Genomic DNA, 14,302 nt, shown 5'->3' on the forward strand with positions numbered 1-14,302 from the left:
GGTGCAAGCTCAAACGAGCACAACTATTATGTGACAGCATTTGGAAAACAGTCTTATTCTCGTTCTGCCACTGAATTCTAGGGGAACACGAGTCACAGCTTACTGTAGTCTAGAGCCAGAAGGAATAGTTAAGGTCATTTGAGCCCCTGGAAGTAACAGACAAAAGAATCTTGCACGTGAATTCTTTAACTGAGCACACAGCCTCCACTTCAGCTGCCAAAACACACGCTGTCTTGAATTAAGGATTTCAGGAGGCAAAGGAATCCAGTTCACCAACTGGTGAATTGTTCCAACAGCCAATGTTCCCCAGTCCTAGTCTTGCCCATTTTTTCAAGCATCCTTAGTATCTTTTGAGTACAAATCCAGCCATGGGAGAGAAAATACACTCATTTAACTTTTCACCTTATAAATGTGTATGCGTGTTGTGTGCACATGTATGCAGTGCAGTATAGCTATGTGCAGGTACCCATTTGTAATCACGTGCCAGTTCTGTGGGTATGCTTGCTGTGGCTTGTTAAATTAAAGATGGAGTGGGCGAGCTGTAACCAGTGGAGTACTCAGTGAGCAACATGGTGTACAACTTTTTACGTAGGGAAGAGAATGCTTTTTTGCTGACTTACTAAAAGGTGCCAAATCACACTGAGAAAGCTTACAGAATCCAGCAGGGGCTCAGGCAGGAGCTTCAATGGAGCTTCATTAGTTGCTGGGCAACTTTGGCTGCTTTACACATTGTGGCACCTCCAGTCCTGTGTGCAGTGTCACCTGTGCAAAGAAGAAATAACACTGGCCATGAGCTTCCCCCTCACACCTTCTTGGCCATGCTCTGCCTTAACTTGGTCATGGTAAATGTAAGCCAGGTACTTAAAGGATGTAGGAAGGCTGCAACTGAAAATCTGTGTTGAAAATAGCAGTCAGGTGCCCAGGAAAGTGCACGTCTTCCGCTTTTGTGCATCAAATACAATAAAGCTACGAAACCTTGAAAGATTTGGATGCCATCAGCAACTAATGCTAATGTTAATGTAAGGCCATGTGAGGTTTCTTGCTTCAGTCTGGGGATTGTAAATGATGGATATTCCACCCCTGACTGCGTTGGTCCTGCCTGATTAAAACCAGCCTTCAGTCCTCAGGCTCCTGGTATTTCCATTGGTAGAGGTGCTGGTTCTCCCTTACATTACCTCCTGTTTCTAGCCAAACACAGTGGTTTTGAAATAAAAAATGCATTATATTGAAAGAGGGTTCCTCCAAGAGGAGATCTCTTGGGAACAGAGAGAAATCTCTGAACTTCATGAACAATGTGCCAACTGGGTCTTTCTGTTGAACCAATTCTCTGACCTATGTTGTCTTTGCTCTTTGCTTTGCTCAACTGTGCTGTTGGCATTTCTGTCTCTTGCCAGTGTTAATTATCTCTAAACACAAGATCTATGTGGAATTTGGATACTCAAGCTTTTTAGTCAAACTGGCAGAGGAAGCCTTAGACCTGCTGCTTTCTAAGGGGGGTTTTGCAGCAGAATAATGTTGGCATTAGGATGTGCAGACACTTCTGCTTGCTTTTACAGCATTACCCCTCACATCATTGAGGCAAGACAGAAGGTCAAATCCAGTTTTCAAGAAAGCGTTAGTTAGCCTTCTCAGTGCAGGCTGAGAAGGAGAGAGACAGTATCCGTAGTGACTACCTACAAATGGCATTATTGGTCACAGCAGAAATGGCCAGTAGCATATGCCCTCCTTTAGCTGAACAGGGTAAGTCGTATGGAACTACGGAAGACTTACCTGGACATTTCGATTGAGGCTCAGTGCAGGCATGAAGACACCCTCAATGTTTTCAAAAGCTGGAGGCCCTTGCTGCTGCCCATTTATATAGAAGGTCAGGTTGTGCTTGTTCAGATCCAGGAGGACACCAACAGTGGCACCTTTAGAGACTCCTCCTTCAGTCCTAAGGCACAAAGGGACCACACAGTTGGTTTAGTGAAGGCAGAATGCTACACCACTGCTGCTCTCTCTAGGACAAGCAGTCTTACTAAGGAAGGGGAGAGTGGAGCAGCACAGTGAAAAGATTAGCCCCACACCACTTTGGCAACGACCAAACCGCACCTTTACCCAAAATATATGTACCACATTCATCAGAGCCTAAAGGGGATATCTGCAAGAGAAATTAGGTCCATTTCTCCTCCAGTTGTAAACTCTGTGCTGAAAATGGTGTCCAAAGCCAACAGATGCCCTACGCTGACAAGAGCTGGGCAGGCAAGCAGATCAGTTCAGTGCCAAGGGTGCAGGACAGGAGTCCTGGAGACAGCTCCTGAGAGTGCCCCTGCTGTGGTGGAGTGATGCACAGCAGAGAATGAACAAGCAGAAAAGCTTGTGTCCTAGGTACTCATATTTAGTCACTATGCCTGCTAACAGCTCGAGGCTCACCTCTGCAATTCCTAAGGGGACCCAATTTTCCAGAGGCCAGGGAGCCAGCATAGGTCCAACAGATCCTGGTTTCAGGGAGGAAGGGAAGGTGGGACCGGTTAAGGATATACGTACATCTGTGGCTGATGAGGTGTTCAGCTATAGGGCTGGGAGCTGCTCTAAGCTTTGGGGCACAGTTATTAGTATTGGCGATAATTGGTTGTGTCAGGAGCAGCTGCTGAGAGCTACCATGGTATCAGATCATGCCAGGACAGATCCAGCCATTACATGCATGAATGATTTGACATTAATGCACTTTGATTTGGGGGTTAGTCAAACCCAGTATTACTTTAAAGAGCGCTGAGCAAGAAATCTGCTACATATGCAAATTGGCCACAGGCACTGCTACTTCACTAATGTCATGGGGTGGGGGCTCTGCCATGCATTTACAACCTGACACAATTTGTTCAGGCTAAATCAGATGTCAAGTCATTTGCATTAGGAAAGGAAGCAACTGTCCTTTATCCCACAAGTTTCCCTCAGGCACGCAAAATTCACAGGATAAATGCAATTTTAACATAAATTTTATCACGTAGATAAAACAAATACACTAGGAATATGGTGCAGGGTAAGATTTTCATCATGTCCACTAGGTGTCATAAACTGTTTTCCTTTAGACTGAATGTGGCACATACAATTTCCTCTTAAGGTGTAAGTAGTTTTATCTGTGATAGTAATGGCAATAGTATTTTGCCTTCTCTATTTAAAGCTCTTCAAACAATAGTGGTACAGTTGAGAATCAGGAGTTGGGCTCTCAGATGTGTTAGATTTAAAACTGTGCAGTTCTGAGCTCCCTTTATTTCTGGTATTATAAGCATTAACAGGTTTGTGTTTGAGCTCTTCAAAACCATAAAGCGTATTATTTTCCAACAAAAGTTAAAATGCTTACCTAGCCTCAGTATCTTTAGAACTAGGTTGTTGTTTTTTAAAAGCACTCAATCATAAAACTCATAATGAGACTGTGGAAAGTGTCACTACCACCATCTAGAACTATTTACAAACGGATAACGTATTTCTTTTTTTTTTTTCCTCTGATGGAGGACAGCTTTGATTGTAGTGCACCGAGTTTTATATCCTGCAGTGTTTTAAAATAGATTTTATGACATCTTTTTAAATGACATTGATTCTCTCGGGGAAATAGAAATGGCAACTTTGCCTATTTGAGATTATTGTGCTCTTTCTTATATAATAAACTAATTTGCTTCTTGTGGGCTAATTAGCCATGTGCTACGTGGTGACATTGAGTGACTTCTCTGCAGCCTCTGGGGAAAGCCCTGCTGAAAAGAAGATGCTGCCTGCAGCACACGACCCAGCTGAGGGCTGCCCAGGACAGGAGAAAGAGGCACCAGGCTCTCCCTGGCTTTCTTGCCCCAAATCTTGCAGGACTTCAGCAGGTCAACTGCCTCGTTACTGAGCACCCACCTCCCCACAGGGAGCAGCAGGCTCTGGCAGGATGAAGCCAAGGCTTCTGAGGCTGAATGGCTGCTCCTTCTGGGCATCCCATGATGTCTCCAGGAACTCATTTTGAGAAATCCAGTGCTTTTGAGACTACTGTCACGGTTACCTCCTTTAGGAGGAAAGATGGGACAGCTAAAGTTTCACGAGCAGACTTGTACAAAACATTTCCTCACTCTTCGTACATCAAGACGGTATTACTGGATATTTATTCTAATAAATGTCTTAGTTGTAATACAAAAGCCTGCTAGCTCAAGCCAACTTAAACTGATGCTCTTACCTCGTGCACTTCTGTGTCAGCATGTCCAAGAGCTGACACTTTTCTGTAATGTCTTTTTAAAACTACTTAATGGTAGTTATACTACAGGCTCCTGATAGTCTGCAGGCCATGTGAAAGGAAGAGACAGCTACCTGGTACAGTACTTCTGCAACAATGATCCATTTTTGAAAACACGCACCACTTTCATTATTCCAAGTAAATCCCAACTCTCACACACGTTTTCCCACAGTCCTGAAAATATTATCTCTGTGCACAACGATAAGTACTGACTGCCAGTGTTGTGTGCAGGGCTGGAAGGTCTGAGTGCAGACACAGGAATTGGGCTACCCTGAAATATGCCATTGTCTGCTGCAGTGAGATCTGATATTCTCAGAGTGCTTTCAGCAGCAGTGTGGACAATTTGCAAAACTGGACTGAATGAATTGGCTTGAGGACTTAAGAATAGGAGTAAATTTCACTATTACTGAAAAATAAATCTTAATCTATGAACACTGTTTAATACACTGAAGAATTTACTCCACATTAGCAGTATTTTTTTCATGAACTTTACAGTAACTTAACAACTTTGCCATGTCCATTGTCAAGGACAGTATTTTTCAGTCAATTGTAATATTTTTGTGTGATGAGAACCTGTTCTTGAGACCTCTGAAGTTAGTGAAGAGACTCTCTATAAGCAGGGGGCTTAAAGATTACCTGTCTAGATTTTGACGTCCCACAGTCTTTAAGCATAAAGCATTTCAGTGTGATTTCCATCTCTTTCTTCATGTACCAATGCAGCAGCTAGCATACTGCCTGTAGCACAAGGTACTCCTGCCTTTGGGAACTTTGCCAAGGTACAGATCTACTGCAATGAGTGGCGATGCCTCTAAGCAATGGGCACACAACACCTCTGGTGTGAACTGATTATTTCCAGGAACAACAAGGCTGAAAGGTACCTGACAGAGGTATATCCCTGCCCTGAAGCATCAAACCGGTGTCTGCATAACCTGTTCTCAAAGGTTTCTCTATTTTTATAGCATTAGGTTCATCTGTTCATGCCCTTTCTTCTAGCACGACAGAGGTCGAGCCCAGCCTGGCAGTTTTAAGGATGCAGACAGATCCTGGTGTGCTTGCTGTGAGCGAAAAGAACAGGGAAGTTCGCTAAACTTGGCAGGTCCCATGCCTCAGTCCTTCAAGCTCCACCCCAGCTTATCCTTGAAGCTAGACATTTATTTATAGTCCTAATTTAGTCTCATGAAGATTTGGATGGATGAAATTATTACTAAGATAAAGCCTCCAACATAATAACATCCGAGAGGCTAAAAGCTGGCAATAAATTTTCTTTGGACTGACATTGTGCTATCATGCACTTGTCTCCAGTGGGGAAAAATGGCAAGGCAGCAACAATTGTTTCCACTAGACTACCACAGCTAATGAGTTAAAAACCTGACCTACTTGACTGTCACGGTTAAAAATATAATGCCCAGACCTAATTTCATTGAAGCGCATGTGATTTCATGAGACTACATGCCCTTCGTCAGTGTATTTCACTCAAAAGAATATTCTGCTGGACTGCCCATTCCTTGGATGTGCCTGCAAAACCTTTGTGTTTTACCTAGTAAAAAGAGGGAAGCTCTCATCAACACAAAGTACTTTGTTCTCCTGTTTAAGCAGGATGATTGGAAATCCAAAGTGTTTCCGTTGTTTGTGCTTCCCAGAAGGAAAGCTTTTGCTTTGCTCTTGTGTTGTTCGCGGGAAGAAGCATGCCTAGGACCAAATCCATAAAAGAGGTTTCTGGGACAGCAGCACACAGAACGTTTGCCAGTTTTTTCCAGAAAACATAAGCTGTTTCACAGAGCATTAAAATTTACACAGCTTAACATTACTTCCACCCTAAATCAAATCAAGATATTAAAGGGACAGAGAACCTTTTGATATATTTATCATTCTGATGTTATTTTATGCTGCATTTAGTTAGGACATGACCTAAGTCATGTCCTAAAAAGACCTTTCATGGGACTTTGGAGCCAATGAAAATATTCATATTTACTTCAGATAGCTTTGGGTCCAGCTATAAGGTTCTTCCACCTGTCTGTAATGAACTAAAAAAATCAAACTGCTTCAAACAAAAATTACCATCAATTGCAGTATACATACTCAAAATACAAGTATGTTTTAGAGTTTGAATGACTACTCAACAGGAGACATTATTATCAGCTTTAGGATGCCGTGAATGTTGGCAGAAACTTCCCTCTAAGGAGACAATACAAGCATTTTTAGTGTTTTTAAAATGACTGCAAACCTTTCTTTTAATCATTTGATATAACTGAAACAACATCTGACCTAGTAAGTATGGAAAACCTGCTGAGACAGGCAGTAGAAAACTAAATCAAAATTAATTCCCACTCTGCCACAGACCTGCTATATATCCTCAGCCAGACTTTGTACATCAGTCTCCCATCATGGTAGAGTAGGTATACAAATACAGTGTTTTCCAAATATACACGGGATTTAGACTGTGTGGCACTCCTGTCTACTGACATTGTGGGTGGGACATGCAGTCACGGGTTTAATCGCAGCAGGGGAGATTCAGGCTAGATCTCAGGAAAAAACTGCTAACAGAATGGATAACATACACCAACACAGACTGCTAGGGGACAAGATGCCATCTCTGTCACTGGTGACTTTTAAGAACAGGTGAGGCAGACTTCTGTCAGGAATAAAATAACTATTTGGCAGGGAGGTGGACTATGGCTTGTTGAGATCTCTTCCTCTGAGGACAAGGAGGAAAAACAACCGATAAGGAGAAAATTGTGCAGATGGTGCTTACCGGTTGGTGTGAGAATTGCAGTGCATGAACCAGCTGCGGTTGTTGTCAACGTACATGGCCCAAGCCTTGTCGTCCTTGCCTAACATCATGTCCTTGACGACGTTAATCCTGGCGATGCCAAAGGCTGGATCGGGATGGTTGTCGTACCGGTCCACGTGCAGCTCCCAGTAATGCACCCCCTTGGAGAAGGCAGCTGTGCCAAGAACAACCCGGTCATCGTAACTGCTGCAGGTGGCGGTCTGGTTGTCGTTTGACAGCACTATGTCCCTGTGAGCTGAGGAGGGGTCGAAGGTGAACCACGCCACTGTGCAGGGGAAGAGGAGATGCAGGTTTATGACAGAATTGGCTGTACGCACCCATCAGCTGCCCTACTTCCACTAGGAGAATGAGGTTCAGCCTTCCTGAAGACCCTACCGCACTCTCAAGTAACAAGGACGATCTTTTCTCATTATCCTAGAGGTTACACAGGACTGCTTTGCACTGAGACCCAGCTCAGAGTGACTACTGGTGACTGAGTGAGAAAGAAAAGAGTGCTTCATGCAATCTGCATAACCCAGGAATACCTGAAAGGCATTTTTCAGTCCAGGTGGCTTAAGGTGGTATCGAAGTGATAATTACTCGTGTGCCTTATGTCATCTGTGTCTCTGAATGGAGGCTTCTAAGGACAGTGACCTGCTGTTCTCATACAGTAACCAGAAAGTCACAGAGGAGACAAAGGCTTCTTCATAATGCAGAAAATGCTCACAAGTGTGATTTGGTTCAGGATTGTCTCTACTAGAAACGGAGTTCCTCTGTATCCATGCTGGTTAGGACTGATTCCACCAGTTTATCAAAGGGGGGGGGAAAAAACACAGAAAAAGCTCTTAAAGTATTAATAATTTATACTGGCCTATTTTGGCAACACAGCATAAAAGTTGAAGTGAGGACAGCACATACTTCTCAATTCATTACAATATCATTACTGAAGATGAACTTCTTGTAATGCCTCTATGGATGTCAAGTGTAATTACAGAGGAACAAGCACAAATTCCCATCTCTGTCTTATCAAACCTTGCTCTGAAATTGAAGCAGTAGTGAGGAAAAACACAAATTCCAAAGATAAATGGAGAAGTGGAGACAGCATGGCATACAAATATCCAGTGTGTTGCATAACTGCTTCTGTATACTAAAACAAATAAAGACCCTAATTAGACACCAAACTTCTATAACCAAACAAAACTGCAGATTTGAAATCTGAAGTGTTACTGACAATGGAAAATCCCCCAAAAGTGTAAAGAAATGGCCTACTTGAATTTTATCATTAGTGAAGTTAGGGCTGGTTTGTTCCCACTCGAGACAGCAGGCTTGGTTTTCCGCCCAAGTGTACTGCAGCAGCCATCAGAGTACACCTACAGCTGTGTGTGGTTTTTGGCACTGCCTTCTGCATGTACACTCGGCAGTATCGGTCACCTGCACGTGGATTAGCTTCAATCAGCACTGGAAAAGCATGCACACAGAAAGGTGCATGCAGCTTGATGCAAATGCTGTGCAGTCGTTTAGTTCACATGCAGAGGGGACAGCAGAGACAGCAGGGGCACAGCCCTGCATTACTTGACTTGCCTTCTTCAGCCCTGACCTGGAGGTGCACGCCTGGAGGGCAGCTGTCCCTGGCCTCCCCGCTGAGATGATCCAAAATCTCCATGCCAGCAAGTGCCACATATATCAGTGGATATAATGGGATGCAAGTGTCCCAACACTGAGGGCTGCAGGTTTTACTTTAAAAACTGGCGAAAAACAAACTCACCATCTGATGTCTGTAAAATAACTGTCTTGCTGTAAGGACCAACTCCTGATGAGTTAAAAGCTTTGACTCTCGCATTATAGGTGCTGTTGAAATGAAGGCCATCGATAGTGCAGAGAGTCTCCTTGCCAACATATACTTCCTAAACACACCAAAAAAAAAGAGAAAGAGAGAGAAAGAGGGACATAGTTTAACTGTTTCTGTGTCTCATGATCACGATAAGACTTCTAAACAGAAATCACAAGTAAACAACTTCTCATGGTTTTAGTGAATGCAGAGTTTAGGCTGTTATAACATGGATAGCTACAGAAGTGGAGACATCAAGTAAGGTCAGCACTGGAGACACTAAGGTGAAGGTAAAGCTGGGAAGGTACAGCAGGAAAGGGAACATGAAAAGATTTTACTTTTTACCCTCTTTTCCTAAACACCTATTCCAAAACACTATTTTAGGCAATAGTCCTAGAATCTCAACCACTGTGGCCATTCTTGTATTTATATAGGACCATAAAAAGGGGGAAAGGAGGAATAAAAAACAAGTAAGCACAGTTTAATTCTGTTGGAAAGGCTGTCTCATGCCTGCATTAACACATAATTTTGAAACCTGCTAAGACAGAGACAGAAGAATCCAGTCTCCCGAAGATTAGGATCACATGCATCACCTGATGAAACAGCAACTAGACAGCAGAGACAAAATAAAAGTCTGCAAAGATTTATTAAAGAGCAAGCACTTGCATAAGGTAAAATATTTCAGGAGAAGGAAAAACTAGGCAAAATAATTAACAGGATCAGTCAGATGATAGTTTGTGATGAACTGAAAGAAGCCTAGAAACCTCATGTTTCTTGGAAAACTGAATACTGCAATAGAAAATGATAGAAAAGGAAATAATCCTGTTTTGGCAGCAGGCTGAAAGCCCCAGTTCCAAAGCTTTCTCACCTCTGATTTCTCTTATTCTGTGAAATCCACAGATCTGTGGTAGCAAAGGCTGTAAACAGCTTAAGGCTGTGAGTAAGCAGAGCACTCAGCCCCCAGTTCAATTAAGGCACTTAAGTATATGCCTAGAAGTAGTCCTGATGATTAAAGCTCTGATAGGAACCTGAAGTGAAGGGAGTATATAATGAATAAGAAAGGGATTACTTAAGTACGCAGCAGGGCATGTGTTTGTCCACCTTGCTTATCATTCTGGCTGCTACAATAACAAAATCTCTTGAGTCCTGAGTTTGTCTATGAACTTTCATGGAGAGAAAGAGTTTTAACAGAACAGTTTTTCATCTGTGTATTATAGAATATGCTGCCTGTGCAAAACATTGTATTTGTAGGACAACTCTCCCATTTTCTAATCCATCTATTTTTACAGTCGTTTCACTATAGTCTTACCACTGCTTGTGTCTATTCAGACTGATGCTCTCCACTACAAAGGGAAACAAAAAACATTCTTAAAACCTACTCATCAAGAATTGGTGAAGTGCAGTCAGTATCACTGCTCTCAGATATATAATCCTTCAGGAAAATGGTCAGCAAACTCTTATTGAAATGGGATTTCTGGGAAGCCTGCATTTTATCTTTCTGTGGGTAAAACTGAGGATGTTCCTACCCCTGCAAACAAAGTGGTTCACTTAGAAACTGTGACCCTTGAGCTTGAAGGATTGAGATTACATTGTATCCTTTCAATCCAAAATCCTGACATGGCAGCACCGGCAGTCCTAAAGCCTTTGCCAGTTATAAAACCCCACACACGAATGGACCAAGGCTCATTCACACCCTGGATATGCACACCCTAAAATCTTGTCTATTCACAACTATTTATTTAGATGTAAATAACACTTGAAATGGTTTATCCAAGACACTGGAATGTGTCACAACTCATCCCCCGCACTTATTCATCACGCACTGATACCACTCTCACCTACTAACATTAACTCTGTCAGCAGCTTCCAGCCAGTCATTCTCAAAGGCACCTTTTCACAAACGATACTCAGACCAAGGAATTGAGAAGTTCCAGAAACACTGTGCCCTCTCCAAAACACCCTGCCAACATTGCTGTTTTTTCTAATGAGGGGCATCCAAACCAGGTGCCTTTGCTGGCTGGGGAAGTAGCAGTTTGGTACAGGGAGGCAGTTCCTTAGGTGGGCCAGCTCCAGGCCATTTTCAGCTTTACTAACCTTCAGGTTTCTGGTGGGAAGCCAGTTTACAGCTCCCAAAGAAATCTCATCACATGTTTTAGGCACAACTTCCTACTTGTGAAGAGAGCAGATGTGCTCTGTAGTAATGGTTTCAAGGCACTAGCCCCTGGGGAATGCATCAGCCTAGCCTGGTCCTGAAGTAACAGAAGTACGCACAGTAGCAGCAATCCTGTCCGTGGTAGGCAGACCACTGCTTCCAGCATGACGTGGCTGGCAGAAAGATGGTTGAATTATTTCTGTGGTTCATTTATTCGGGTGTGGAGGGAGGGGACAAGAGTATGGAAGCATCCTGCATCCTCAGGCATAAGCGAGCAGTTGTGGAATCACCCTGGAGGTCTGGGAGGATGGCACTCAGGATGTCCTCCCATACTTAGCGAGGCCACCGCAGCATGTCTGAGGAACACTTCCCTCAGCCTCATATCATCTACTCTCAGAGGAAAAAAAAAATAGAAATCTTGTATTTTTATGCAGGATCCTATTTTAAATCTGAACACTAGGAAAAAAAAAATGCATTTCTGGACCAAGAATTTTTGTCTATTGGAAGGGGAGAAAATATGGACGGACAAGAGTAGGGGCTTCAAAGAAATCCTTGCTCCATGGCACGAAGCACTTTCAGCCCCTGTAGGTTGGTATGAGATTTTCTGTGGGGGTGTTCTCCAGGGAGGACACACAATAGATACACTAGTGACTTGAAATTCCACCTTTCACCTCAGCAAGGCCTCTTTGCCAGCTGCCCAGGAAGAGCTTCAACCAAGTTCCTACCCAAGCTGGGTCTCCTTCTAAGGAGTAGAAACCACATCCGGAGCTTTCTACATCCATGCAATGAAAGCAGGGATGCTTTGACATACCATACTTTCCCTGCTCCCTCTCCCCACCCTCAGACAGACACAAATTCAGATCCTGAGGAAACTTATATACAAAGAAACACAAATAAATGCTGAATGAAATTCTCACTCGGAATTGGCCACCATCTCCATCATCAAGTTCCAAGATATAACCCTCCACCGGGTTGTGGCTCAAAGGTGGCATCCTCCAGGCCAATGTCACACTGTTGTTTCTGGTGCAACACTTCTCCAGCTGCAGTAATGGGACGGGTGGCACTGTAACAGGAACTGAGTACAGATTAGTGTAGCTCTGCCCTACCCCCTCAGTCTGTGCTGGGAGCAGGACCACAGCCGCTTGCTTCCCTCCCCTCGTGGGGAGTGAGTGGCAGTGGGGAATCAGAAGGGTGTGGGTTGGAAGGGTTTAAAGATCATCTAGTCCAAACCCCAAAGATGGCCCTTGAAACAAAAGCTGGTAAAAATGATATAATTAAATGTTTTTACTTGGCTAGACAAACCATTTGGCTGAAATATGTAAATTAAAACATATTTGGAAATTGTTCCAATTGCAACGTTTATCTAAATCCCTCAGCTCAGGTAGCAAAAGGAGCTTCTGCATCACAGGAGACTGCTTGCGGCTCCGTCCTTTTGAAAATTAGAGCTGTGAAGTCATCTACAGACACGCTTTTTTACTGACTTGCCCAGGAAAAAAACACACCAAGAGACTGTTGACCAGAGCAACGTCTTAAAAATAAAAGTAAACAGAGTACAACATTCAGCCGTGCCTCTGTGGGAAAAGAGGCCTCCACCACACCTTCTCTACCATGCACACCTAAACTCTCCCTGTTCGCCCTTTGCTGGGAATTATTAAGTGAAATTTCAGTCTCCTGGAGAGATCTGGCACGTGTCTTGTGCACAACTGAAATTACACAGGATAAGTGGGATATACGTTGCGCACAGGGCCTGCCTCATCTTCTGCCCAAGGCTTAATTTCAGCGTTAGGATCATTTCTGCAGAGCTGCACGGCGTCTTGCAGGGAGCTGAGTGCTCTGAGCATTCATTGACCGAGCTCTTAACAATGTCAATTTGCTCTTCTTTTATGTACTCCACTTTGAGCCTCTAGTTTATTTTCCTCCTTCTGCCTGTGAGAGAGCTAAGCCCTTGAGCTGTTCCTTTCGTCCTATTTAACCTCTCAGCATAAAAATGACTGCTCATGTTTCGTGCAGCCAACAGTCTGTGGGAAAATAGGGGGAAAATGCCCCCTACTGTGGCAGGAGGCTAAGGCTTCACCCCTACCTTGGAAGTGACACACAAGTCAACACCCCACTTGTGATGAACAATGCAGGCGCTACCCTGGCTTCCCGCTGGCATTACCATCACTGCAGCAAACCCAGGTGGTTAGTAGCCCTGCAGAATGAGCGTGGTCTGTAACAAAGGAGCTTAACAAACTAGCTCTTGAAGGATTTTCTGAAAACAAAACAAAATAGAAACCCTTGTTGCTTTTCCTTGATATTTAAGGCTGATTCAGAGGGTATCATAAATAAAGACCTACTTGTTTTTTTCCCCACACAAAAAGTTCAGACTTTTCTCTAGAAGGCACTGTGTCTGGAAAAGTTACAGAAATGTGGTATTACAGGAGCCAAAAAACTGACAGCAAGGAATTCAGAGAATTTTAAACAAACCATTTTTAGTTTAGGGTTTTGTTTGTGTTTGTTAGCATGTGTATTTTCAGGGATTGATGAACCTGGGAGAAGATAGGGCTGTATCAGCCACCATTCCCATTCCTGCCATTTTGGCTAGCCTGCTAACTCTCTCAGGAAGCATTTGCTGGGTCCCCCCTACTTCTGAGACTCCCTCTGGCAAAACTACATGAAAACCTCATTCACAAAGCTTAATAAGTGCAAAATAGACAACACCCCCACACCACTCAACAAACTGCCCAAATCCCTGTGCTGCACAACCGCACAGTGGTCCAGGACAGGCTAAGAAGCTCCCCCCAGGCAGGTGTCCAGCCTTGCTGGATTACGCTTGCTGCACTCGCCCTCCTGTCTCCCTCCTGGAGCAGCTGGACACAGATGGTCAGAGATTTATCTTGACCTCGGACTCCCTTTGGGAAGAAAGAGGGTGAACTCTTGCTGTAAAAGTCATAAGAAAGTACGGAGGGAGGTGAATAAGTGGGACACGGGGATGCACTTCATAGTGAAGAGCCATGGGACAGCACTAAGAAAAGACAAATATAGACTGTCAGGAAAAAAAAAAGAAGTTTCAGATGTTAAATAACAGTGCTGTCCCACTTCTTGTTCAACTTAAAAGTCCTCTAGAGCGTTTTTGAAGGAAAAGAATGAAAATATAAAGGGAGAAATGATACTGCATTAGCACAACAAGACCTATTAATGAGTTTGAATAATGTCCTGCTATTGTAGAAGTGCTACACGCAGGTCATGCTTAGCTAAGAAATGTGATACTGATGTCTAACATCAACTCAGCAGTTTCAAAAACACATTACTCAATGCATTTCAAAGTTG

The 14,302-nt window shown here is 43.5% G+C and overlaps 1 protein-coding gene across 1 annotated transcript in view; it reads right to left on the reverse strand.

Moving 5' to 3' along the window:
- Positions 1-696: 696 nt before the first annotated feature.
- Positions 697-14,302, reverse strand: part of TRIM67 (tripartite motif containing 67) — a 31,512-nt gene continuing 17,906 nt past the window's right edge. The window contains exons 6-10 of the mRNA XM_050709725.1: positions 11,911-12,056; positions 8,779-8,917; positions 6,996-7,299; positions 1,771-1,933; positions 697-762 (exon numbers count right to left, since the gene is read on the reverse strand). Of these exons, the coding sequence (XP_050565682.1) occupies positions 697-762; positions 1,771-1,933; positions 6,996-7,299; positions 8,779-8,917; positions 11,911-12,056 (818 nt within the window). The remainder of the gene's footprint in view (positions 763-1,770; positions 1,934-6,995; positions 7,300-8,778; positions 8,918-11,910; positions 12,057-14,302) is intronic.

Source organism: Cygnus atratus, chromosome 3 (assembly GCF_013377495.2).
Source record: "Cygnus atratus isolate AKBS03 ecotype Queensland, Australia chromosome 3, CAtr_DNAZoo_HiC_assembly, whole genome shotgun sequence".
NCBI lineage: Eukaryota > Metazoa > Chordata > Aves > Anseriformes > Anatidae > Cygnus > Cygnus atratus.